The following is a 26,312-nucleotide window of genomic DNA, read 5'->3' on the forward strand; positions in this document are numbered from 1 at the left end:
TTATTCATTAAAAGTTCCCAGTGGTGACAAGAGCATCATCCAAATCCTAATACATGTATAAAATCTCAGTGATTTGGATCTGAGTTGCAACAGACAGAATTACCAGATTACAGACACCATGAAGGCAAATCAGATTTCCATCTCAGGGTCCCCTCCAGCTTCTACTATAGTATATTTCTCATAGCAGGTATAATAAATACTTGAAAAGCATCAAATTCCTAAAAATTATTAATTACAGAATATTGAGCAATATCATTTTCAGAGCTGTTAGAGTCTATACAGATCATGTAGGATATCAGTTTTTAAACCAGGAATACATATTAGAATTTTAGAGGAGCTTGGGGACATCAGATGTATTTTGAAAAAGCTTCCAAGGTGATTTTGATACACACAATGCGAGCTACTGATCCAGGGCCAGATCACGGGTCACTTGACCTACGAAAAACCTAAGGCTTTGGCAACTTAAGTAGTTTTCCTAAAGGGCACTTTAATCTTGGGCCATTAATTACAGGTCTACTAACTCCAAACCCAGGGCTAAGCTACTCCAACACGGTATAAGTAAAAGATAATTTGAGAAAGTCTCATAGTTATAGGAGCTAACAAGACGTTGCTAGAACAAGGTCCTGTTGCCAAATGAGGTTCAATTTAATTGCTTTAACAGATAATCTGATACTTAATCAACCAAACATAAATTATCTGCATTAGATGCTAACAGTTTGCTGAAAGAGTTTTTTAGTGCTAACAAACAAGAGACCCTTTTTGGTAGCTTAATATTCTCCCCTGCAATCTTATTTACACTATTCATTTGCTAAACAATCCATTTTCTCAACATTCCTGCAAAGCTAAACCTCAGCCAAGCCGAGAATCTGAATAAATTCCTAAAGAGCAAAGCCCAAATTAATAAATGTTTACTATAGTTTATAGTTTATAGGTGGAAGGTGGAAAAAATGGATAGGTTTTTTTGCTTTGTTGAATTCACCTGTTGCCAGCCTCTACCTCCTGCACTCAGCTCACCAGGCACTGGGACATAAATTTGCACCAGGTAGGTTATACATCACGAGTATTTGTTTGGGGAGCTAATGCCTGTTATTTCCATTGTTCCAAGAACATTTCTCATTCCATAGTATGAAATACACAAAGATACAATAAAGATTAGAAAAATTATACTGTTAGTACCCTCTTATGTATGGAATAACTAAGACTGGGCAAAGCCTTCTAACATTCAGAGCTTTCTGATACAAATAAAAGCAGCTTTGCCACCAAACAAATGCTAATTCTTTTTTAAAGCTCTTATTTCCCTGCAGATCTCTGTTTACATTGAAGAAAATGGTTCTCTCTTTTTGTATGCTAAAACACTGAGACAAATTGCTTTGAAACAGAAAGGGGGTGGGGAGAGTTCCTGCTGGGCATGTAAATACGGGATGAAGATGTGTTCTGTTTATGAGCTGGCAAGGACCCAAGCTTTGGCAACAGGCTAACAAAAAGTAAGACTTGAGAAACTCACAAGGAGGATTTTCAAAACGCAACCAATTATGTATTTCTGCCCTGAAGACAGTTAATAAAATATTCCAGCTTGCATAAAAGCCAAGAAAGACACTTGTCGACTTCCATTACGATCCATAAAAACTGTCAGCTCATTAGCATATCATTAGCTGTCCTGCTGTTTCCAAAATCTTAATGCACAGAAATATTAATCTCCCAATGTATAAGATTCCCCAGCTCTGCGACTGTGACTTTCTGCCTGAAAGGAAAAAATAAGAATTGGTGATGGAATTAGGAATTCCATATAGCTTTTTTCTCTGTGTGCCTATAAACATATGTTTACCATCTGGGGAATTATGGGAACCAGCTGAGGTAAAAAACAACAGCTGTGGCATTAAAAAAAAAATTGTAATCAATTTCACTTCCCAGTGACAGCTCAGCTGTTAAGGAGACAGTGATGTCCAGGTAAGGGAAAGGTTTCAGACCAAATTCACGGGACAGAGAGAGACACAGACAGACACAAAGAACCTGTCTTGGCCTCAGTGAATGGCTTTGGAATGGAAGTTATGTAAGAAAACTCAAACCACTCAAGCATCCTGTTAACTCACTGCGATTCACCTCAACTTGTTCTTTCTTTACCTTCTGAAAAATCACAGCATAATGAGCTTGGAATCTCCCAAAGGGAAACCGGTGGTCAACATCTCAATAATGAAAATCTGTGACAATCAGAACATTCAGATAAGCCTGTCACTACTGGTCAGCTATTTTCTCAGACAGCTGTGAATTGGAGGGGAAGAGGTCCCCATCTTCTGTGCTGGGTCTATTAGGGGCTCACACGCCAGACACCAAGCTTAATTCCCTCCCTCACTCTTTAACCAGGAGCGCTTTTATTGCTCTAGCCAGAAAGATCCATCAGGGCCCAGAAATTAGATTTGACAAGTGAGCCGGCTTTTGCTTTTACTTTGCCTATGAAGTAACATATTAATATTTTAAATACAGAATGTTGCTATTTTAACCTGAAAACACACCATAAGCATATTTAGTTCTGGAGGGAGAAAGCAGGCGTGGTTCTTGAATCCAGGAGGCAGCTTCTACAAGATAAATAGTAAGAGCCTGAAGATCTGCCAAATTTCACTCAAGAGGTGCTTGCCTGTGTTACAGGCTGAGTTTGACAGCACTGGATGGATCCAGATAATTTCCAGAAATGGACAATGACGTATTTTCCCTACCTGCGCCATCTCACCAAAGGATGGCCAGAAACCTGCCGGCTGGCATACAAAATTCTAAGAGGGAGAGGAGTTTTGGAAGGTTTCTTCCAAAACGCCATTTCTTGAGGCTCCTCTTATTGGGCAACAAGAAGAATCACGTTGTTCCCCAGAGGAGCGGTGTGGACCTGCCAACCCCCTTCTGGGGTTTCTCCCTGGTGCCACCTATTCCTTTCGGGGGAGCTCCAGGAAAAGACAACAGGATATGTCTCCTCCGTGGGACACTGTGAAGTGAACCGTGTCCACCATCTAACACAGTGACTAGTACATGAAAAGTAAGCCCCTAAACAACATATGTGGAGGGACACCCAGGTGGCTCAGTGGGTTAAAGCCTCTCCCTTCGGCTCAGGTCATGATCTCAGGGTCCTGGATCAAGCCCCGCATAGGGCTCTCTGCTCAGCAGGGAGCCTGCTTCTCTCTCTCTCTGCCTGCCTGCCTGCTCTCTCTTTCTCTGTCAAATGAATAAATAAAACCTTAAAAAAACAAAAAAAGTATGTGGAATATTCAAATGAATAAGCATAGACTCTGAAAAAAAATTTTTTTAAGGGCTAACTTTAAATCTCATTTCTATCACTTACAAACTGTGTGAGACCGACAAGGTATTCAACCCCCAAGTCCCAGTGCCTCATCCACACAACAGGGATAATAGCTACCTCATTAGTATGCGCTGCGGGTAAAACTTCATTAACTGAGATAATATATGTAGGGCCACACAAGATCTAGAACCCAGGAATCACTCAATAATTGTCAGTACTTTTCTACCACCTACAACCCACCTCTGCAGCAAAATGATTGTCCAGGTCTATGAATACTCCTGTTTTCTGCCTCTACCGGGTACCTGGGCTCGTAAGGACAAGGTTCCTGATACCTACAAGAATCAGACACTCAGCAAGATGGACTGAGTAATAGGACTAATTGCTCTCCCCACTTTTAAGCAGACACCACCAACTGAAACAGAAGTCCATCAAAGGCAGGAAAAGCGCCAGTCACTTCCACAATGAAGTGTTAAGCATATGGGGAGTGTTCAATAATACGTTACAAAACCAAGAAAGGGACAAGACACACATTGCAAACCACTAGGCATCAAGAGCTTTTAATATATACTCTTATATTATCTGCAATACCTTTGTGAGAGAACTTTGCCATTCCACCAATAAAATGACAGATTTGTCACTGATGTGTTCCATCTAAGAGTATATGGTCTGCCAACCACATACCTGGTACTATTCTAAGTAATTACTGAACAACACACTCAGTTCTAATTCTGGTAAATCTTAGTCTACAGAGTGTCCTCAGTGATATACACCCACACGTAAATTCTAATCAGGGCCAACTGCATAATTTGCCAAGTATCTTGTTCAAAATTATTGAAAAGTTGAAGATAACAACAGCAGAGAATAAAGCTGATCACAGGACCTTCTAAGTCCAGCGCCCTGTGGCACAGCACAGACCAAGTGGGCATAAAGCCAGCCTGGCCTGTCCTGGAGATCACAGCAAGTGATCAAGGAAAGGGAGGCACAGTAGCGAGGAAGTGTGTGGTAGAATTATTTCAAATGCACGTCCCTCCCTGTATCCGTATTTTTCTTTCTGCAGCTCAGACTGGTTAATTTCAACAGTCTTATCTTCAAGTTCAAGGATTCTTTCCTCAGCCTGTTCAAATCCGCTTTCTTCTAGTGAATTTTTCATTTCAGTTGTACTTCTCAGTTGCAGACTATCTGTCTGGCTCCTTTGTGTTAATTCCTGTCCCTTCATGGATATGCTCATTTAACTCATACCTAAAGTTCCTAACTTCTTAGTGTCTTCATCCATGTTTTCCTTTAGTTCTTTGAGCACATTTAGTGTAGTTGTTTTGAAATCTTATCTAGTAAGTTCAATGTCTGGGCTTCCTCAAGGATGATTTCTGACTGTTGATTTTATTCCTGTGAATAGCAATACCTTGCTATTTATTTGCCTTGTGATTTTATTTGAACGCTGGCTATTCGAATATTGTAGTGACTTGAGATCTAGAGATGGAATTCTCTCCCTTCCCCAGGGTTTCCTGGGGTTTGTTTTTTTTTTTTTTTTTTTTTAGTCTTTCTTTATTGTTGAATGCTATAGTGGTGCATTTGTTCAATGACTTTCCGGAGTATTTTTACAGAGACTATATTCCTTGTCATATCTGGTCACTGAAATCTGTCCCTGACCTAGCCTTTAGGTTTTAGACAGATTTCCTTGAATGCTGGGGCGGGCTGGGGGCGGGGTCCAAAGGTGAAGAGAGGGAAAGGAAGATGGAAAGAGGGAAATGGAAGGGAGGGAGAGACAGACAGAGGAAAGGCAAGAGGAAGAGATATAGTGGAATCTTCCCTCCTTCAATACTTAGCCACACTTGCACTGTTCCTGGAGGGATCAGCCCAAAGACAAAGCTTGGGGTGTTTCTCTGGTCTTTTACAAACATGCATCTTGCTTTGGGCATGCATTTGGTTTCTGAAGCACAGGTGCTGTTAAATGCCATAATTGCCCAAAGAATCTCTCCCTTCAACATTTCATCCTTGCTTAGGGGTCTATGATATGTTGCTCTTTCGCCCCAGGTAACTGGGAAGTATTTGTTATTTGCAACATTTTCAGGTAACACCTGCCATTTTCCTGACCTAGAAGAGTTGTGAGTTAGACGACTGTCTTGTATCAATCCGTCAGGCAGTCCCAGACAGAACAGACATACCAAATAATTTGCAGATAAGGCTTGCTCTGCTCCCTCCAGAAACAGGGACCACTGTCCCACAGAGAACTAGGACTGACATCATCAAGACACCCACCGAACTAAGACCAAAAGCTTTCCCATTACTTTATGTTGCTTTCTTGATTGAGAATTCAATTCATTGCTATAAACCTTTGACTATTTTCCTAAATTTTGAGAAAAGTTGGTTCTGACAATTCCTGCTTGTTTTTTTGTTGTTTCTGTGGAGGGACAGAAGCTTGGAGCCAGCTGCCTTCAGTGCCATTTTGCTGCATCCAGCTACCTATCTTAACAAAGCCGTCCAGAGACTCAAATGCACTGTTAAGTTGGAGAGCCACTAATCTAAGAAGTCACTAAAACAAAACTTATTATCAACCATATATTACTTTTCATGGCTCTGTCGGAGACCAAGTTAAAACTCTAATGTAGACCATCAACACATGTCACTAGGTCAGTGTACTCATAATAGAGCCTTAAAAAAAATCAAATTCACTAAGAAAGTCCTGTAAAGAAATATAAATTATTGGGCTTTACAGTTCACACTCAATGAGTAGTCAAGGTAGACACAGGAACTTGAATTTTAAAATCTTCCAGTGTGATTTTGGTGTCTTTCTGAGGTTGGAAATCAGGGCTACCCTTCATTAGGGACCCAAAGCCCCCCAAGAAAAGCACAGCTTCACTAAGAAGTAACTAGGTACAAAACAAAGAGCATCAAATGTGAGTCAGATTGGAACTAAAACATCTGGACAAATTTGTGGATTCTTAGAAACATGGAAAATAAGGGAACACTGAAAAACCGTGTGTGTGTGTATATATATATACCGGTATGGGTGTGTATATATATATATATGAATTACCACCCTGAAAATTAAATGATTGCGTACTTATAACAAAAGGATTGAAAGCCAAATTAAGCAAACACCTATAAATATACTACCCAGCTTAAGAACTAAAACATCATTATAGTTAAGACTTCTGAGTGTTCGTCCCTAATTTCCATTCCTTCCTCTCAGAAATAAACACTTGCGAATTTGTGCTTAGCCCCATGTATTTTTTTTACACATATGGATGTATAAATAAGCAATATATCAAACTGTTCTGTATTCTTTTTTAAAGATTTATTTTAGAAAGAGAGAGTGCACAAGTAGAGGGAGGTGCAGAGGGAGAGAGGAGGAAGCAGACTCCCCACTAAGCGGAGAGCCTGACACAGGGCTTGATCTCTGGACACCAAGATCATGACCTAAGCAGAAACCAAGAGTCAGACACTTAAATGACTGAGCCACCCAGGCAACCCCTGAAATGTTCTGCTTTTTAAAATTATTTCATACCTTAGTTTTCTCCTGCAACTTTATTCAATTTCAACTTTAGTATTTATGATTTTACTACAATTTAAACATTATCCTATTGGGAGGCAACTTCCCCCCTATGTTTTTGAAATTAAAAGTTCCTGGGAAGATGACTGTACATCACATCTTCCTGGGTATATGATTAAATTTTCTGCACTGTGTATAAAGGTTGCAGTCCTGTGTCATGAGATATACACACCTTAAATTTGATACAAAAACTCCTAATTTCCCCCTTTTAGTGGCTTGATTAACCTCCCCCCACACTTAGCATCATCAGACTTTTCTTTTTCACTTTTGCCAGGCTAGTGGGTAAGAAATGGTATTCTGTAATGGTTTTAATTTGCATTTCCAAAATAACAACTGAAATTGAATTCCTTTTAATAAATTCATCAGCTACTCCACTTTGGAAAATGGCCTCTTTATATCTTTTGCCTCATTTCTTATTCAGTTATGAGCTTCTTACTGATTTTGGCATTTCTTTAAAGGATATTATTATTTGCTAATTGATCTGGTTGCCAAGATCTTTGATAAACATATTAAATTTGTTTGTATATTAAATTTCTAAATATTTTTAACAGCTTTATAGTTACAATTGCTTGAATTCTTTTCTACCTTGAGATTATAAACATATGGCTCCCAACTTGTCTTCTGAAACTCATGAAGTTCACACTTAGGTATTTAATTCAGTTGTAATCCTAACTGATTTTTGTATATTGTTTCCAGATATATTAAAGCTTTTCCTGACACTATACACAAAAATCAGTTATATCCATTAGTATATATGTGAAATACTCAAATTAACAATTTTTTTAACCATTTATTGAGGAATACATCTTTTCCTCATAGATCAGGAATGCCATTTCAGATCTGCATTATGTTTCCAAGTTATTACAGGTTGAGTCTCCTCCTGGCCTCTACATGCAATTATCTCGGTTCATGTGCCAGTCCTTGCATAGAGATCAAACTGTTGAGTGCTATATGCTTAAATAGTAGGACTTCATATCTGAAAGAAAAAGTCATCCCTTTTACATCTTTGGAAATATTATTCTTGGTCTTTTTTCTTCCATATGAATTTTAAAATCAGCTTGCCAATTTCATCAGAAAATAAAATCCTGTTGGGAATTTATTACAAGGTCATTCAATCTAGAAATCAATTTGGGAAGAAGTGACATTTTTAAGACTTCCTCTCCAAGAACAGAGTATACCTGCCCTCATTTAGGTCTTTTCTAATGATTTTTAATAAAGTTTTTCACTTGTTCTATAATTGTTACACATCTGTCTTGATTTGTTCTTAAGTGCTAAATTTTTTTATATTATAAATCAAATATTCTGCTTAATTATACATTTGTTGCTCCTGTTTTCCAGCAATGCAACTGATTTTGTCAGTTTAATTTTTATATCCAGCACTCTTCCTGAATAATCTTAGTAATTCTAATAATTTCTGAATCCTATTTTCGACGTAAATATTTATGTAATTTGTAAAGAACTACATATTTTTGTTAAAGATTTTATTTATTTGACAGAGAGAGACAGCGAGAAAGGGAACACAAGCAGGGGGAGTGGGAGAGGGAGAAGCAGGCTTCCTGCTGAGCAGAGAGTCCAATGCAGGGCTCAATCCCAGGACCCTGAGATCATGACCTGAGCCGAAGGCAGAAGTTTAACCCACTGAGCCACCCAGGTGCCACAAGAACTATATTCTTTATATTCCTTTAGGTTTTATTTTTTAGGGGTTTTGTGTGGGTGGTTTGGTTTTTTTGTTTTATATGTTTTTCCAGAAGGACCTACAGTGCCATGTTGAAAATAAGTTATGGTAGGAGCACCTGGGTGGCTCAGTGGGTTAAGCCTTTGCCTTAGGCTCAGGTCATGATCTCAAGGTCCTAGGATGGAGCCCTGCAATGGGCTCTCTGCTCAGCAGGGGGCCTGCTTCCACAACCCCCCTTCACCCCCGAACCGCCCCACTTGCCTCTCTATTTGTGATCTCTCTCCCTCTCTCTCTGTCAAAATAAATAAAATCTTTAAAAAAGAAAAAAGAAAATGAGTTATGGTAAAAGAGTTTGTTGTTGGATTCCAGATTTTAACAGGAATTTTCTTAATATTTAAACCATAAATGACTTTTTGTGGGTTTATGCACACTTTTAATAATTGTTTCCTTCTATTCCTATTTTGGTAAGAATTTATCATGAGGCAGTACAGAATTTATCTAGTGTTTTTTGTGCCTTTGAGATAACCATAGATTTTTCTGTTTAATGTGCAATTTATTAGTTTTTAATAAAAAATAGATTTGCATTGTTGAAATATCCAGCTTAGTTTACTCTCCCACATATGCAGATACATAAGCTAGATTTGGCTGGTCCCCCACACTTTTTTTTTCCTTAGAATTTTTAATCTAATCTGTGTTCAAAGGTACATGTGCTTTTACAGTTTCCTTATAAAATCCATGTCCAGTTTGGAAATCAAGGTATTGGATAGCATCCGCATTCATTCTCCTCTCCATAAGAATTTACGTTAAGATTAGAATCATTTCCAGTCCACTCCTCCTCCCCCACCTTCTTCTTTGGTTCACATTCTGCACTGTTGTATGGGTTCTGATTATTTCCTCAAAAGTTTTTCAATAGGAATATATTAATGCCTGGCTTTAAAACACATTTCTGGGGGCGCCTGGGTGGCTCAGTGGGTTAAAGCCTCTGCCTTTGGCTCAGGTCATGATCCCAGAGTCCTGGGATCGAGCCCCGCATCGGGCTCTCTGTTCCGTGGGGGAGCCTGCTTCCTCCTCTCTCTCTGCCTGCCTCTCTGCCTAGTTGTGATTTCTCTCTGTCAAATAAATAAAATATTTAAAAAAAAAAAAAACACATTTCTGTAGAGTAAATTTTATATGTATTTGTCTCGGTACCTCCAATGCGAGTAGATGTAGTAAACTCACATTTTGGCTTGGATTTCTCAGTCCACACAGGCAATGTGAATTTCAGGCTATGAAAATTAATAAAGGTAATTTATAAATAAAAAAAAAAAAAAGAATCATTTCCTTGGATGCGACAGAGCTCCCCTGTAGAAATGCATGGCCTCAGTACTTATTTGGTGGAGAAACATGGTAAACTGTGAAAAATCGTCACAATCCTTTGCTCTTTGTTGGATTGCTGTCTGGTGCAATGAGAATTTGTAATATTTTCACCTCAAAAAGATGGCAAATGATTCTCATACTTTTGAATCTGGCTTTATAACTTGCATTGGTCAATATAACATAGCAAAGTAACAACGTGTAAGTTACAAGCCTCAACTTCAAAAGACTGCACACTTCTCCTCCAGTTCTGGAAACCCTGATTAGCTACCATATAAATAAGCTTGGACTAGACTGCCAGAAAATAGAGCACGTGACGCAGAGATGAGCCATCCCTGCAAAGTCCATTCCAGTACAGCCAGTCCCCAGAAAACCAGCAGCTGACCAAAAATACATGAGCGAACCCACTGAGAATAGAAGAACAATTCAGCTCAGCCCAGGCCAACGTGCCAAAGCACAGTAATGTCAGCTGTTTCAAACCAGTAAGCCTTGATTCCCTTTGCTATGCACTGAAAGCTAACTGATGGAGATTTTGTGTCATATACCCTTTAGAACACCTTATTGATTCTAAGATCATGTTTCATTTCTGAAGTCCATTTTGATAATCCAATTTTTTAGAAATCACCTGTTTTTCTCCAATTTTCCATTACAAAAGAAACTAGTCCTTTAAAAATATTATTATTAAAAATATTTTTTAATATTTTCTCCTTTTTCTTCCTCAAACTTCAATTCGTCTTTTCAAATGACCAAATTGTGTTTTTCTTCATCTTGTCTATTGTATCCTACTCATTATTCTCATTTCTGTTCTTATATGTTAATTGTCTCATGATCTGCTAACATCTTAAGTTGGATATTTCACTCAATGAATTTCTCCCTTTTCTGCCTTTGTAGGATATAACTACTTCGAATAGCTTCTGTTCTAGGGCATGCCCTTTTTTACTCTCTCTTAGGTGTTTTGAGAAAGGAAAAAAGTTGCAGATTTTAACACAGTCAATATATCAACCTTTTTCTTAGTTAATACTTTTACATCTCATTTAAGAAATACTTTTCCTACGTCAAAGTCATAAAGGTATTCTCCTATGCTATCTTTTTAGGCTTTACTAGTTTACCTTTCAGATTTATATCTATAATCCCCTGGAATTGATTTGGCATGTGGTGTGCAAAGAGGTCAAGATTAGCTATTTCCCCAGCGGGATATTCAGTTGAACTAGGACCCTGTAAAGACCATCCTTTCCAGAATATTCTGTAATGCTGTAATGTATATTTTCAGGTTATATATTAAGTGTGTGCATCTTTTAAATAGTAGTATTTTTTAAAACTTACATTAAAAAAAAATGGTAACATGATGTGGTAAATGTGGGGGCCTTGAAGTGTGATAATGCCAGAGCATTCTACAGCTTCCTTTTGTTTACTCCAGCTGGTTACATTTTTTTTTAACCACTTCACTATCGACATTTAGGAATCCTTTCTCATTTTCAGTTTCTACTTGAAGTCCTATAGAAGATTCCTTTATTTCTGTACCTCCTCAATTCCTTGTACTTTTTATTTGCCCTTTTCCTTCCCTACTTACTGAGATTTGGCTTTACGTTCAAGAACCATTTTACTGTCTGTCCAGCTTTAGTCTAGTGATAAGCACCTTGCTAGAGGGAATGCCCACGTGGACAGGTGTGCCCTCCACTTTCTCTCGCTGCACTCATTCAGTGTAGATGACGTATTTCTTCCTGTAAACATGGATGACTTTGCCAGTCTGCTGACCTTTGAAGTGTCCTCACACAATCTGTCCTTCATCCTCCTTTCAGATGGGCACAGACTGCACATCGTACTTTCGTCTCAACTTTTTAGGAGGGAAGACCTAACCTTCCTGCAAATGTGGGAAGGTGCACTGAAGTGCCCTTCACAGTTACCATGGCAGTCAGAAGTCACAAAGGGACTGAACTTCATTTTGGTCACTGGAATTTCAGCAGTGGCCCCAAAAGCAAAGACAGCATCTTTAATTGTCTCAATATAAACAATATACATCAGGACTTGAGTTGTATAAATCCAATACAGTACTCGTACTTTTAACCACTAAGTGTAAATCACTTGATAGTAAATATTATGAAATGGAATTGTATCTAACTTTGTTCTCTTCTTGCCTTATTTTAGGTTAATAGAACTTAAAAAGAAAATCTCAAATACTTAAACCTGGAAGTAATATTTCTATTATTCTGATGTTACTTTAAATTTTTAACATGTGTATTTAGACTACAGTTAGCCAATTTCTCTATTCATTTTTGGAATACAAGGCCTCAGAGTACTTGAAATCAGATAATCCCATCATCATTTTGTTTAATATTTTTAATTTTTTCCAAAATTGGTCATTATTTAATCAAGCAATGATTAAGGTTTATGTATACCCTCCATTTGTTCACCAATTCCCCTTATATTTTTTGTCTTTCTTCTGTGAAGTTTCCTTAATGAGGATCTATTAGTCATAAATTTGAGAGTTTTGTCTATAAATTCTTATTTCATGTTCATTCTCAAATTATAATTAGGCTGGGTATATGCTACTACATTTGGGAGTTATTTTCCCCGAAAACATCTTTTTATTATTATCGTTTGGCTTCTGCTTTTACTAATTAAAAGCCAGCTGTTTAATCTATGTTATTCTTTTGTGGAAAATTTACTTTTTAAGGGTTACTGTTAATATCTTCTCTGAGTCCTTGGGATTCTACTATTCCAGGAATATCTTTAAGTGTGGCTATTTATCTTACTTGAATAATAGAGTAAAATGGTCCAAAATTCTTCCCCTCCTTGTATCCATATCCTTGCAAGGTGAAACGGCAGAAGTGTCCTTTAAGAGATGGAGTCTCTTTCTCCCTTGACCATGAGTTTGGTTCTTGGTTATGACTTGCTTTGGACAGTAACATATTAGCAAACATGGTAAGGAATGCTGAACCTTGAAAAGCACTAATACGCCAGAGGTTGCTCTCTTCTTATACTTGGAATCTTGTGACTGCCATGTGAATAAGCCTCTAGGTCACTAGAGAATGAGAGACCATATGGAGGAGAACTGAGTTACACTAGTCAACAGCCAGCCTACTACCAGGGATGTGAAGAGGCCATCTTAAATCATCCTGCCTCCTGCTGATCTGCCAAATGACCACCGACCACACCAGTGCCCAGCAGACATCAGCAGAGTCAGGCCAGACCAGAAAAGTCATCTAATCAACATGAAGAATTGTGACCTAAATAAAAAACTCAGAAGCATAAAAAATAGCCAAATTTCTTGAGAGAGAGCAAGAGTTAATACACACTTTGACTACATTATTGCAAAAATGAGAATTGGTATCTTTTATCAATTTTAGAAAATTCTTAGCCATCATACTTCTAACAGTACCTCTAATCTCTTCTATAACCTTCTGGAGTTTTCAAATATATATGTATGAACATACACACCCTAAAGACATCTAGAATACCTTTTTTGTATTTGTGTTACTTCTCTATAAGCTCTTTCCTATCTCCCTCTCTATCTTCCTACTATAATTAGAGTAATTATTTCTATAATATTTTCAGTTCTACAAATGCTCTCCCCACCTGTATCTAATCTACTGTTTAGCAGGTTCACTGAGGTTTTTTTCTTCCACATCAATGATTGTTTTTCTTATTTCTGGAATTTCTTTTTGGTTTTCCCTCATCATTTATATTCTCTAGTCCTCTCACATGTGTTACTTTGTTTCTTTTAACATTTCTTTTAACATTTCATAACATAATGAAACATCATATTTCATTTTAACATTTTAACAACATACTTTATTTCATTTAACAACTTTTAACATTAACATTAACATGTATTCTCTAGTCCTCTCACATTTGTTACTTTGCTTCTTTTAACATTTTAAAACATCGGACTTTTCAAAATCCTTTATCTGGGAATTCCAATTTCTGCAGCCCTTTGAGGGCTAATTCATTATTGTTCCTTTAAACTCCCACTCATGATGGATTAAATATTCTACTTACATGAACTTAATCTGTGGGAATCCTGTTAGGTTTGCATAGAAGAAAACCTTCCTCAAAGTTATTTTCTTCCTCCAGAATCCCAAAGTTCCCAGCCAAGGGTCACTTTAAGATAGCTTCTTGAGCTTCATGGGCAAAATAAACCCAACTTTCAAGGCTACATGATGTCAGGACTATGGTTTCAAATTCTCCCCAGGAAATTATTTTTTCCTATATGAAACTGAGGTGCAGAACGACTAGCTACTGGATTGCTTCCCATGGCTAAGTAGTAGACACTTCTGCCTATCCTTTTGATGGGGTTGTAGTCTTCTAGATGAGCTCTAAGACATTGTTTCCGTCCCACACGGACTGTTGAAATGTAAGGTTCTAACTGCGACTTCCATACATTGTTGTGAGATTGCAAAATAGTACAGCCAACCCAGAAAATACTCTGGAATTTTATTATAAAGTTAAACATACACTTCATATACAGCCCAGGAATCCCACTTCCACATACCCAAAAGAAAACTTGTGTTCAAACAAAAACCTATACGCAAGTATTTTTAGTGGCTGTATCCATAAATGCCCAAGTCGCAAAGCAACCTAAAAGTCCAAGAATTGAGGGATGGATAAACAAACTGGAGTACCTCCATACTACAGAATTAGAGTACCATCAAAAGAATGAATCACAGATGGGTGAATCTCAATGTACATATAAACACAATATAGAACATTGTGGGAAAGGCAAAACTATAGGGCCAGACAACAGATCAGTAGTTCGCTGCATACAGAGGATGCATCACAACAGGGGAAATTTTGGAAGTTATGGAATGGTCCTTTATCGTCAGTATGATGGTGTTTTACATGACTATCAGTTTTCCAAAACTCAAAACTGTACATTTAGAGGAATGTATTTTGTTCTATGTAAGTTATGCACTGATGTTTAAAGGAAAAGAAAAGCCCAGAACCAAATGGCTTCATCGGTGAATTCTACCCAACATTTAAGTAAGATTTAACAACTACCCTTCTCAAACTCTTCCCCAAAAATGAGGAAGTCTTCCCAAAATCCCCAGGTAATTTAAGGAGATTAGCATTATCCTGATACCAAAATTGGGTAATAATACAAGAAAACTACAGGCCAATAACCCTAATGAATATAAATATAAAAATTAAAATGTTAGCAAGCTGAATTCAAGGGTGCATTAAAGGATCATACATTATGATCAAGCAAGATTTTTCCCTGGAATACAAAAATGGTTCAATATATACATGGATAACTGTGACACAACCCAAAAGAATGGAAGATAGAAACCATACAATCATCTCACAGGTACAAAAGAATTTGACAAAATGCAACTTCCTTTATGATAAAAAGACTCAAAAAATTGGGCAAAGGAACATACTTCAACATGATAAAAGCCATGTGTGACAAGCCTACAGCTAACATCATACTCGACAGAGAAAGGTTAAAAGCTTTTCCTCTAAGATGACAAACAAGGCAAAGGCACCCACTCTCACCACTCCTATTCAACATAGTAATAGAAGTCCTCATCAGAGCAATCAGACAAGAAACAAAAGGCATCCACATCAGAAATGACTAAGTAAAACTGTCTTTGTTTGCAGGTTACAAGACTTTACATATAGAAAATCCTAACTATTCCACCAAAAAAACTGTTAAAGTCAGTAAAGCAGGATACAAAGTCAACATACCAAAGTCATTTGCATTTCTATATACTAATAGTGAAATATCTGAAAAAAAAATCCCATTTATAATAGCATGAAAAACAGTAAAATTTTTAGGGATCTAACCAAGGACAAGAAAAATCTGTACAATGAAAACCAAAAAACTTTGATAAAAATTAAAGTAGACACGAACAAATGTAAACATATCCCATATTCATGGATTGGAAGGATACTGTTCAAATGCACACACTACCCAAAGCCATTTGTAGATTCAGTGCAATCCCTATAAAACTCTAAATGGCATTTTTCAAACAAATAAAGAACAAAAACACTAAAATCCATTGGAACCACGAAAGACTCCTAATAGCCAAAATAATGCTAAGAGAAGAACAAACCTGGAGGCATCACATTTCCAGATTTCAAACTATGTTAGACCTTTTAACGATAGAGGTTAGAAGCACCAACCTTCATGCAGTCAAAAATGCACATGTAAGTTCAGATTCCCCCAAAACTTAACTACTAATAACCTACTCTTGACCGTAATTCCTAAGCAGTAACATAAACAGTCAATTAATACATATTTTGTAAGCTATACGTATTATATACTGTATTCTTACACTAAAGCTAGAAAATGTTACAGTATTTACCGGGAAAATATTTACAGTACTGTACTGCACTTACCAAAAAAAATTCATATGTAAGTGGGCCCATGCCATTCAAACCCATTTAGTTGAAGGGCCAACTGTATACTACAAAACTACAATAATCAAAGCAGTCTGGTGGGGCAGAGGAGGCAGGGGGAAACAGACACAGATACCAAAAGAACAGGATTGTGAGCCCCAAAATCAACCCCTGCACATGCAACTACTATCTGACAAAGGAATCAAGAATATTCAATAAGGATCATCTCTTCAACAAATGTTGGGAAAACTAGATAACCATACTAAGAAGTTGGATTCCTGAATCACCACTCAGAAAAATTTGAAATGGATTGAAGACTTAAACAGTAGACCTGAAACCATAAAACTTCTAGAAGAAAATGGGGGGAAAAGCTTCTTGGAATTGGTTTTGGCAATCATTGTTCAGATGGGACCCCAAAAGCATAAACAATAAAATCTAAAATTATTTAGTAAATCTACTAACTAAAAAGCTTCTACACAGCAAAAGAAAGAATTGACCAAATGAAAACTCACCCTATGGAATGGGAGTAACCACTTGCAAATCAGCAATCTGGTAAGAGGTTAATAACCAAAATATATTTTAAAATTCCCACAACTCAAGAGCAAAAAAAGTGGATTAAAAAATGGGCAGAGGAACTCAACAGTCATTTTTCCACAGACATGCAAATGACCAGTAGATACATGAAAGGCAGTCAATATCCGGTAAATGGAGATCAAAATGACAACGAAAGATCACCTCACATCTGGAAAAATAGCTATCATCAAAAAGACAGAAAAATAACAAGCGTGGAGAACAAGGAAGCCTTGGTACACTGTTTGTGGGAGTGTAAATTGGGACAACCACTGTGGAAGCTCCTCCAAAAGTTAAGAATAGAACTACCACGTGATCCAGCAATCCTCCTTCGGGGGGATTAAGCTGAGTATTTACCCAGGAGAAATTCAATCCCTAACACAAAGAGAGATCTTCACCCCCATATTTATTGCCACATTATTCACCACAGACAAGGAAAAAGATAAATAGCTAAAAAAGTTATGGTATACATACAACAGAATAGTATTCAGCCATGGGGAAAGAAATCCTGCCATTTCTAACCGGAATCAACTCTGAGGTCATTGCGCCAAGGGAAATAAGACAGAGAAAGACAAATAGTGCACAATATCACTTACATGTAGAATATAAAAACCCTGAACTCACAGAGACAGTGGAAAGCTGGTTGCAAGAGGTTAGGGGAAATGGGGAGATGCTGGTCAAAGCATACAACTAAATTCTGTGGATCTAATGGACATCATGGTGACTGCAGTGAAAATATGTGTACTTGAAATTTGCCAAGAGCGGGGATCTTAAATATTCTCATGACAAAAAATCCGGTAATAATTATGTGAGGTGAGGGAGGTGTTAGTTAAAACTGATAATCATTATGCAATACATAACAATATCAAATCATATATGTTACATATCTTAAAATTGCATAGTTATGTCAACTATATCTCACTCAGATTGGAATAACAGAAAAGAAACTTAGGTTTCCAACTTCTTGGAAATGGCGGATATCCCTCTAGTTTTCACTTTCCTCCATATATTTGCCCTCTAAGAATTTCCTTTCTTGTAAGTCCAATGATGGGTCTTGAAAGATTTTTGTTTTGTTTAATCCAGCATTAATAGACATTTTGAAGTAGGAGACTTTTTTAAAACATCTACTCTATCATAGTGCCAGAAGCAAAAGTCTCCCATTCTACTGAAGACAACTTTCTTAAAATTTCATGATGTTTTGAACTTCATTTTATCACTGTACGTAGTTTCAAGAAGTACAACAGTGCAGTTACTGTATTATTTTCATTATAGATAAGAAAACCAAAGCACACAGAACTTGAGATTTGTTACCTATCCACCCCAAGATTCTGAGAATGGAAACCAATTTGAAGGTTATCTTAAGCCTCTCAAAATTAGGCCAGTAAGAAACACATAGAGGATCATTTACATTATGGATCATCCATACTTGGCAGTAGAGTGAACTCTGTGACCTTGAACAAGTCCCTTAACTATGTCTAGTTTCAAAGCACCTACTTCATAGAATTGTTGTGATAATTATTCATGTCAAGCACATAGAAAACCCCAAAGCAGAAGTAGAAAGAAGTGCTTACTTTGAATAAGCCATGCTTTTGGTTGCGTTGACCAAGCCATAAGTTGCTTCCTAGGGGAAGGTTGGTTTCAGGAGGGTCTATCACACGTTCATAAATTCTGTAGGGACAAAGAATGCAGTTATTTTAAACAGTTAGCTCAAAACAGAACCAAAAGTTATGCATGTTATTTGAAGTCCTCCTGGCATTAGCTGCTGGTATGGAAAGACAGAGGCAAAAGATGGCATGTTTTAGATGATAGGTAACACAAATGTAGAGATCTACTTCTTGACAACATTTGGACACATTAACAGGGCCTCTGTTGGCTTTCTATTTTCACCCTTTTGGCAGGGAAAGGAGGAAGAAGATAATATTTTTAAGTTGTCTCCTCTGAGCAATGACCCTTACAGATAGTGAGTGAAGTGGTATAATCTACTTTACAGGGGAGAAAGCTGAGGTTCAGAAAACATAAATGGGTCAACCAAGCAAAGACAGGAAGCAGTCAAGTTGTGATGAGAAGCCCCATCTGCCTGGCTGCAAGGCCCCTGCACTCCCCTTTGCACTCTACTCTTCCCTGGCTTTGGTTTATCTGGCTGCTACCCATTTCTACAGTAAACAGCTAGACTCCTCCCAGCAAGTGAGCACTTGCCCACGTGATAATATGCTCAGTCAACAAAATCAAGTAACTGAAAGCATCCCATCAACAAGGATTTGTTGAGCACTTTTTAGGCTCCAAGCTCTACATGAGGCAACAAGAGATAACAGACATCCAAAATCCTGCCCTCATGGAGTAAAGAAAGCCCTCAATATGAAAAAAAAAAATCTTCACAAGATATATATATGAAGGCATAATTGATAGAGAGGAGGCAACAGCCCCAGGATCTTTGAAGGCACCTATAGAAACTACTCAACAATTGAGTAGTCTCACCTACTCTGGCCTTCCGAGCCCTAGTCACAAATCTGGAGATCTGTGCTCCCCTTAAAAATGGTCCCTGCGGGGGAGGAGTCAAGATGGCGGAGAAGTAGCAGCCTGAGACTACATCAGGTAGCAGGAGATCAGCTCGATAGCTTATCTAAACATTGCAAACACCTACAAATCCAACGGGAGAGCAAAGAGAAGAAGAACAGCAACTCTAGAAACAGAAAATCAACCACTTTCTGAAAGGTAGGACTGGCGGAGAAGTGAATCTAAAACGACGGGAAGATAGACCGCGGGGGGAGGGGCCGGCTCCCAGCAAGCGGCGGAGCAACGGAGCACAAAATCAGGACTTTTAAAAGTCTGTTCCACTGAGGGACATTGCTCCAGGGGCTAAACCGGGGTGAAGCCCACGCGGGGCCAGCGTGGCCCCAGGCCCCGCAGGGTCACAGAAGGATCGGGGGTGTCGGAGTGTCGGAGAGCTCGCAGGAATTAGAACGGAGAAGCCGGCTGGAGAGACAGAGCCGAGGACTAAATTCTCAGCTCGGGGTTACCTTGAACTGATCGCGGGCTGGGTGAGCTCGGAGCGCGGCTAGAGGCTGGGGATACGGGAGTGATTGGGTGCTGTCCTCTGGGGGCGCACTGAGGAGTGGGGCCCCAGGCTCTCGGCTCCTCCGGGCTGGAGACTGGGAGGCCGCCATTTTCATTCCCATCCTCCGGAACTCTACAGAAAGCGTTCAGGGAACAGAAGCTCCCAAAAGCGAACCTGAGCAGATTACTTAGTCCGGCTGCCGGTAAGGGCGGTGCAATCCCGCCTCGGGCAAAGACACTTGAGAGTCACTACAACAGGCCCCTCCCCCAGAAGATCAACAAAATATCCAGCCAGGACGAAGTTCATCTATCAAGGAGAAAGCAGATTCAATTCCTAAGACAGCAGAGCAATTCCAGAGGAAGAGAAAGCAAAGCACGGAACTCATGGCTTTCTCCCCATGATTCTTTAGTCTTGCGGCTACTTCAATTTTTTTTTCTTTTTTCAATTTTTTTCTCTTTTTTCTTTTTTCTTCTTCTGCTAAATTTTTTTTTAAACTTTTACCCTTTTCTTTTTTGACACTTTTTGACTAGTTCATCTAAATATATATATTTTTTCTTTCTTTTTTATATTTTTTATTTGTTTTATTTTTTAAATTTTTTTCTTTCTTTTTTTTTTTTTCTTTTTTTTTCAGAAGCTGTTTTTATCCCCTTTCTCCCCCCCACAATTTGGGGTCTCTTCTGATTTGGTTACAGCGCATTTTTCCGGGGTCTTTGCCACCCTTTTAGTAGTTTATTTGCTCCTTCATATTCTCTTATCTGGACAAAATGACAAGGCGGAAAAAATCACCACAAACAAAAGAACAAGAGACAGTACCAAAGGCTAGGGACCTAATCAACACAGACATGGGTAATATGTCAGATCAAGAGTTCAGAATGACGATTCTGAACATTCTAGCCGGGCTCGAAAAAGGCATGGAAGATATTAGAGAAACCCTCTCTGGAGATATTAAAGCCCTTTCTGGAGAAATTAAAGAACTAAAATCTAACCAAGTTGAAATCAAAAAAGCTATTAATGAGGTGCAATCAAAAATGGAGGCTCTCACTGCTAGGATAAATGAGGCAGACGAAAGAATTAGTGATATAGAAGACCAAATGACAGAGAATAAGGAAGCCGAGCAAAAGAGGGACAAACAGCTACTGGACCATGAGGGGAGAATTCGAGAGATAAGTGACACCATAAGACGAAACAACATTAGAATAATTGGGATTCCAGAAGAAGAAGAAACAGAGAGGGGAGCAGAAGGTCTATTGGAGAGAATCATTGGAGAGAATTTCCCTAATATGGCAAAGGGAACAAGCATCAAAATCCAGGAGATGCAGAGAACCCCCCTCAAAGTCAACAAGAATAGGTCCACACCCCGTCACCTAATAGTAAAATTTACAAGTCTTAGTGACAAAGAGAAAATCCTGAAAGCAGCCCGAGAAAAGAAGTCTGTAACATACAATGGTAAAAATATTAGATTGGCGGCAGACTTATCCACAGAGACCTGGCAGGCCAGAAAGAGCTGGCATGATATATTCAGAGCACTCAACGAGAAAAACATGCAGCCAAGAATACTCTATCCAGCTAGGCTATCATTGAAAATAGAAGGAGAGATCAAAAGCTTCCAGGACAAACAAAAACTGAAAGAATTTGCAAACACCAAACCAGCTCTACAGGAAATATTGAAAGGGGTCCTCTAAGCAAAGAGAGAGCCTAAAAGTAGTAGATCAGAAAGGTACAGAGACAATATACAGTAACAGTCACCTTACATGCTAATAATGGCACTAAATTCATATCTCTCAATAGTTACCCTGAATGTTAATGGGCTAAATGCCCCAATCAAAAGACACAGGGTATCAGAATGGATAAAAAAACAAAACCCATCAGTATGTTGCCTACAAGAAACTCATTTTAGACGCGAAGACACCTCCAGATTTAAAGTGAGGGGGTGGAAAACAATTTACCATGCTAATGGGCATCAGAAGAAAGCTGGGGTGGCAATCCTTATATCAGATCAATTAGATTTTAAGCCAAAGACTATAATAAGAGATGAGGAAGGACACTATATCCTACTCAAAGGGTCTGTCCAACAAGAAGATCTAACAATTTTAAATATCTATGCCCCTAACGTGGGAGCAGCCAACTATATCAACCAATTAATAACAAAATCAAAGAAACACATCAATAATAATACAATAATAGTAGGGGACTTTAACACTCCCCTCACTGAAATGGACAGATCATCCAAGCAAAAGATCAACAAGGAAATAAAGGCCTTAAATGACACACTGGACCAGATGGATATCACAGATATATTCAGAACATTTCATTCCAAAGCAACAGAATACACATTCTTCTCTAGTGCACATGGAACCTTCTCCAGAATAGATCACATCCTGGGTCACAAATCAGGTCTCAACCGGTATCAAAAGATTAGGATTATTCCCTGCATATTTTCAGACCACAATGCTCTGAAGCTAGAACTCAATCACAAGAGGAAAGCTGGAAAGAACCCAAATACATGGAGACTAAACGGCATCCTTCTAAAGAATGAATGGGTTAACCAGGAAATTAAAGAAGAATTGAAAAAATTCATGGAAACAAATGATAATGAAAACACAACAGTTCAAAATCTGTGGGACACAGCAAAGGCAGTCCTGAGAGGAAAATATATAGCAGTACAAGCCTTTCTCAAGAAACAAGAAAGGTCTCAAGTACACAACCTAACCCTACACGTAAAGGAGCTGGAGAAAGAACAAGAAAGAAACCCTAAACCCAGCAGGAGAAGAGAAATCATAAAGATCAGAGCAGAAATCAATGAAATAGAAACCAAAAATCAATAGAAAAAATCAATGAAACTAGGAGCTGGTTCTTTGAAAGAATCAATAAGATTGATGAACCCCTGGCCAGACTCATCAAAAAGAAAAGAGAAAGGACCCAAATCAATAAAATCATGAATGAAAGAGGAGAGATCACAACTAACACCAAAGAAATACAGACAATTATAAGAACATACTATGAGCAACTCTACGCCAACAAATTGGACAATCTGGAAGAAATGGATGCATTCCTAGAGACATATAAACTACCACAACTGAACCAGGAAGAAATAGAAAACCTGAACAGGCCCATAACCAGTAAGGAGATTGAAACAGTCATCAAAAATCTCCAAACAAACAAAAGCCCAGGGCCAGACGGCTTCCCAGGGGAATTCTACCAAACATTTAAAGAAGAACTAATTCCTATTCTCTTGAAACTGTTCCAAAAAATAGAAACGGAAGGAAAACTTCCAAACTCATTTTATGAGGCCAGCATCACCTTGATCCCAAAACCAGACAAGGATCCCACCAAAAAAGAGAACTACAGACCAATATCCTTGATGAACACAGACGCAAAAATTCTCGCCAAAATACTAGCCAATAGGATTCAACAGTACATTAAAAGGATTATTCACTACGATCAAGTGGGATTTATTCCAGGGCTGCAGGGTTGGTTCAACATCCGCAAATCAATCAATGTGATAGAACACATTAATAAAAGAAAGAACAAGAACCATATGATACTCTCCATAGATGCTGAAAAAGCATTTGACAAAGTACAGCATCCCTTCCTGATCAAAACTCTTCAAAGTGTGGGGATAGAGGGCACATACCTCGATATTATCAAAGCCATCTATGAAAAACCCACCGCAAATATCATTCTCAATGGAGAAAAACTGAAAGCTTTTCCGTTAAGGTCAGGAACACGGCAGGGATGTCCATTATCATCACTGCTATTCAACATAGTACTAGAAGTCCTAGCCTCAGCAATCAGACAACAAAAAGAAATTAAAGGCATCCAAATTGGTAAAGAAGAAGTCAAACTATCACTCTTCGCAGATGATATGATACTATATGTGGAAAACCCAAAAGACTCCACTCCAAAACTGCTAGAACTTGTACAGGAATTCAGTAAAGTGTCAGGATATAAAATCAATGCCCAGAAATCAGTTGCATTTCTGTACACCAACAACAAGACTGAAGAAAGAGAAATTAAGGAGTCAATCCCATTTACAATTGTACCCAAAACTATAAGATACCTAGGAATAAACCTAACCAAAGAGACTAAGAATCTATACACAGAAAATTATAAAGTACTCATGAAAGAAATTGAGGAAGACACAAAAAAATGGAAAAATGTTCCATGCTCCTGGATTGGAAGAATAAATATTGTGAAAATGTCCATGCTACCTAAAGCAATCTACACATTTAATGCAATCCCTATCAAAATACCATCCATTTTTTTCAAAGAAATGGAACAAATCATCCTAAAATTTATATGGAACCAGAAAAGACCTCGAATAGCCAAAGGAATATTGAAGAACAAAGCCAAAGTTGGTGGCATCACAATTCCGGACTTCAAGCTCTATTACAAAGCTGTAATCATCAAGACAGCATGGTACTGGCACAAAAACAGACACATAGATCAGTGGAACAGAATAGAGAGCCCAGAAATCGACCCTCAACTCTATGGTCAACTAATCTTCGACAAAGCAGGAAAGAATGTCCAATGGAAAAAAGACAGCCTCTTCAATAAATGGTGCTGGGAAAATTGGACAGCCACATGCAGAAAAATGAAATTGGACCACTTCCTTACACCACACACGAAAATAGACTCCAAATGGATGAAGGACCTCAATGTGAGAAAGGAATCCATCAAAATCCTTGAGGAGAATGCAGGCAGCAACCTCTTCGACCTCAGCCGTAGCAACATCTTCCTAGGAACAACGGCAAAGGCAAGGGAAGCAAGGGCAAAAATGAACTATTGGGATTTCATCAAGATCAAAAGCTTTTGCACAGCAAAGGAAACAGTTAACAAAACCAAAAGACAACTGACAGAATGGGAGAAGATATTTGCAAACGACATATCAGATAAAGGGCTAGTATCCAAAATCTATAAGGAACTTAGCAAACTCAACACCCAAAGAACAAACAATCCAATCAAGAAATGGGCAGAGGACATGAACAGACATTTCTGCAAAGAAGACATCCAGATGGCCAACAGACACATGAAAAAGTGCTCCACGTCACTCGGCATCAGGGAAATACAAATCAAAACCACAATGAGATATCACCTCACACCAGTCAGAATGGCTAAAATTAACAAGTCAGGAAATGACAGATGCTGGCGAGGATGTGGAGAAAGGGGAACCCTCCTCCACTGTTGGTGGGAATGCAAGCTGGTGCAACCACTCTGGAAAACAGCATGGAGGTTCCTCAAAATGTTGAAAATAGAACTACCCTATGACCCAGCAATTGCACTACTGGGTATTTACCCTAAAGATACAAACATAGTGATCCGAAGGGGCACGTGTACCCGAATGTTTATAGCAGCAATGTCTACAATAGCCAGACTATGGAAAGAACCTAGATGTCCATCAACAGATGAATGGATAAAGAAGAGGTGGTATATATACACAATGGAATACTATGCAGCCATCAAAAGAAATGAAATCTTGCCATTTGCGACGACGTGGATGGAACTAGAGCGTATCATGCTTAGTGAAATAAGTCAATCGGAGAAAGACAACTATCATATGATCTCCCTGATATGAGGACATGGAGAAGCAACATGGGGGGGTAGGGGGATAGGAGAAGAGTAAATGAAACAAGATGGGATTGGGAGGGAGACAAACCATAAATGACTCTTAATCTCACAAAACAAACTGGGGGTTGCTGGGGGGAGGTGGGATTGGGAGAGGGGGAGCGGGATATGGACATTGGGGAGGGGAGGCGAACCATAAGAGACTATGAACTCTGAAAAACAACCTGAGGGTTTTGAAGGGTCAGGGGTGGGAGGTTGGGGCAACCTGAGGGTTTTGAAGGGTCAGGGGTGGGAGGTTGGGGGAACAGGTGGTGGGTAATGGGGAGGGCACGTTTTGCATGGAGCACTGGGTGTTGTACAAAAAGAATGAATACTGTTACACTGAAAAAATAAATAAAATGAAAAAAAAAAATGGTCCCTGCAACCACCAGGTACTAGGGGATCATATACCTCCAACTCACCCCTAGCAAGTGCCTCTCAACACCTTCTCTGCTGAAAAGGGGAAGGAGAAGCTTGCCTGAGAACTGAGCTCATCCTTAGATGCTCAGAAGATTCTGGGCAGGAGAGTTAGAAAAAAGATGGCAGAGGAATAAGGGACCCTGTTTCAACCAGTCCCCTGAATTAAGCTGGCCATTTACCAAACCATTCTGAATACCCATGAAATCAGTCCATGATGTAAGAAGATATTTGTACGTAATGTAGAAGATGTAAGAAGATATCTACAAACAGAATTCCTCCGGTGGTTCGTCTCGAGGTATGAAGTAGCAAACCATGATTCAGCGGGCAGATCTCAGAACATAAACAGAAGGGGGAGGGAGCCTCCATACATTTGCACTGGGAAGGTGAGATAACACTGGAGCACAAAAGCCTCTTGCACTGGGGACTGGGCACAGACTCACAGGCAGCAGGGAGAGGACTTTAG

General features: G+C 38.7%; 1 protein-coding gene and 1 pseudogene across 2 annotated transcripts in view; both read right to left on the minus strand.

Annotated features, from left to right (window-relative positions):
• The window catches only part of NELL1 (neural EGFL like 1), an 860,623-nt gene that overhangs the window by 668,306 nt on the left and 166,005 nt on the right, over positions 1-26,312 (minus strand). For both annotated transcript variants that reach the window (XM_046016014.1, XM_046016013.1), the window contains exon 5: positions 18,342-18,438. In XM_046016014.1, coding sequence (XP_045871970.1) covers positions 18,342-18,438 — 97 coding nt within the window. The remainder of the gene's footprint in view (positions 1-18,341; positions 18,439-26,312) is intronic.
• LOC123948872 lies at positions 11,371-11,802 on the minus strand (annotated as a pseudogene).

This window comes from Meles meles, chromosome 8 (assembly GCF_922984935.1).
Source record: "Meles meles chromosome 8, mMelMel3.1 paternal haplotype, whole genome shotgun sequence".
NCBI classification, from domain to species: Eukaryota; Metazoa; Chordata; class Mammalia; order Carnivora; family Mustelidae; genus Meles; species Meles meles.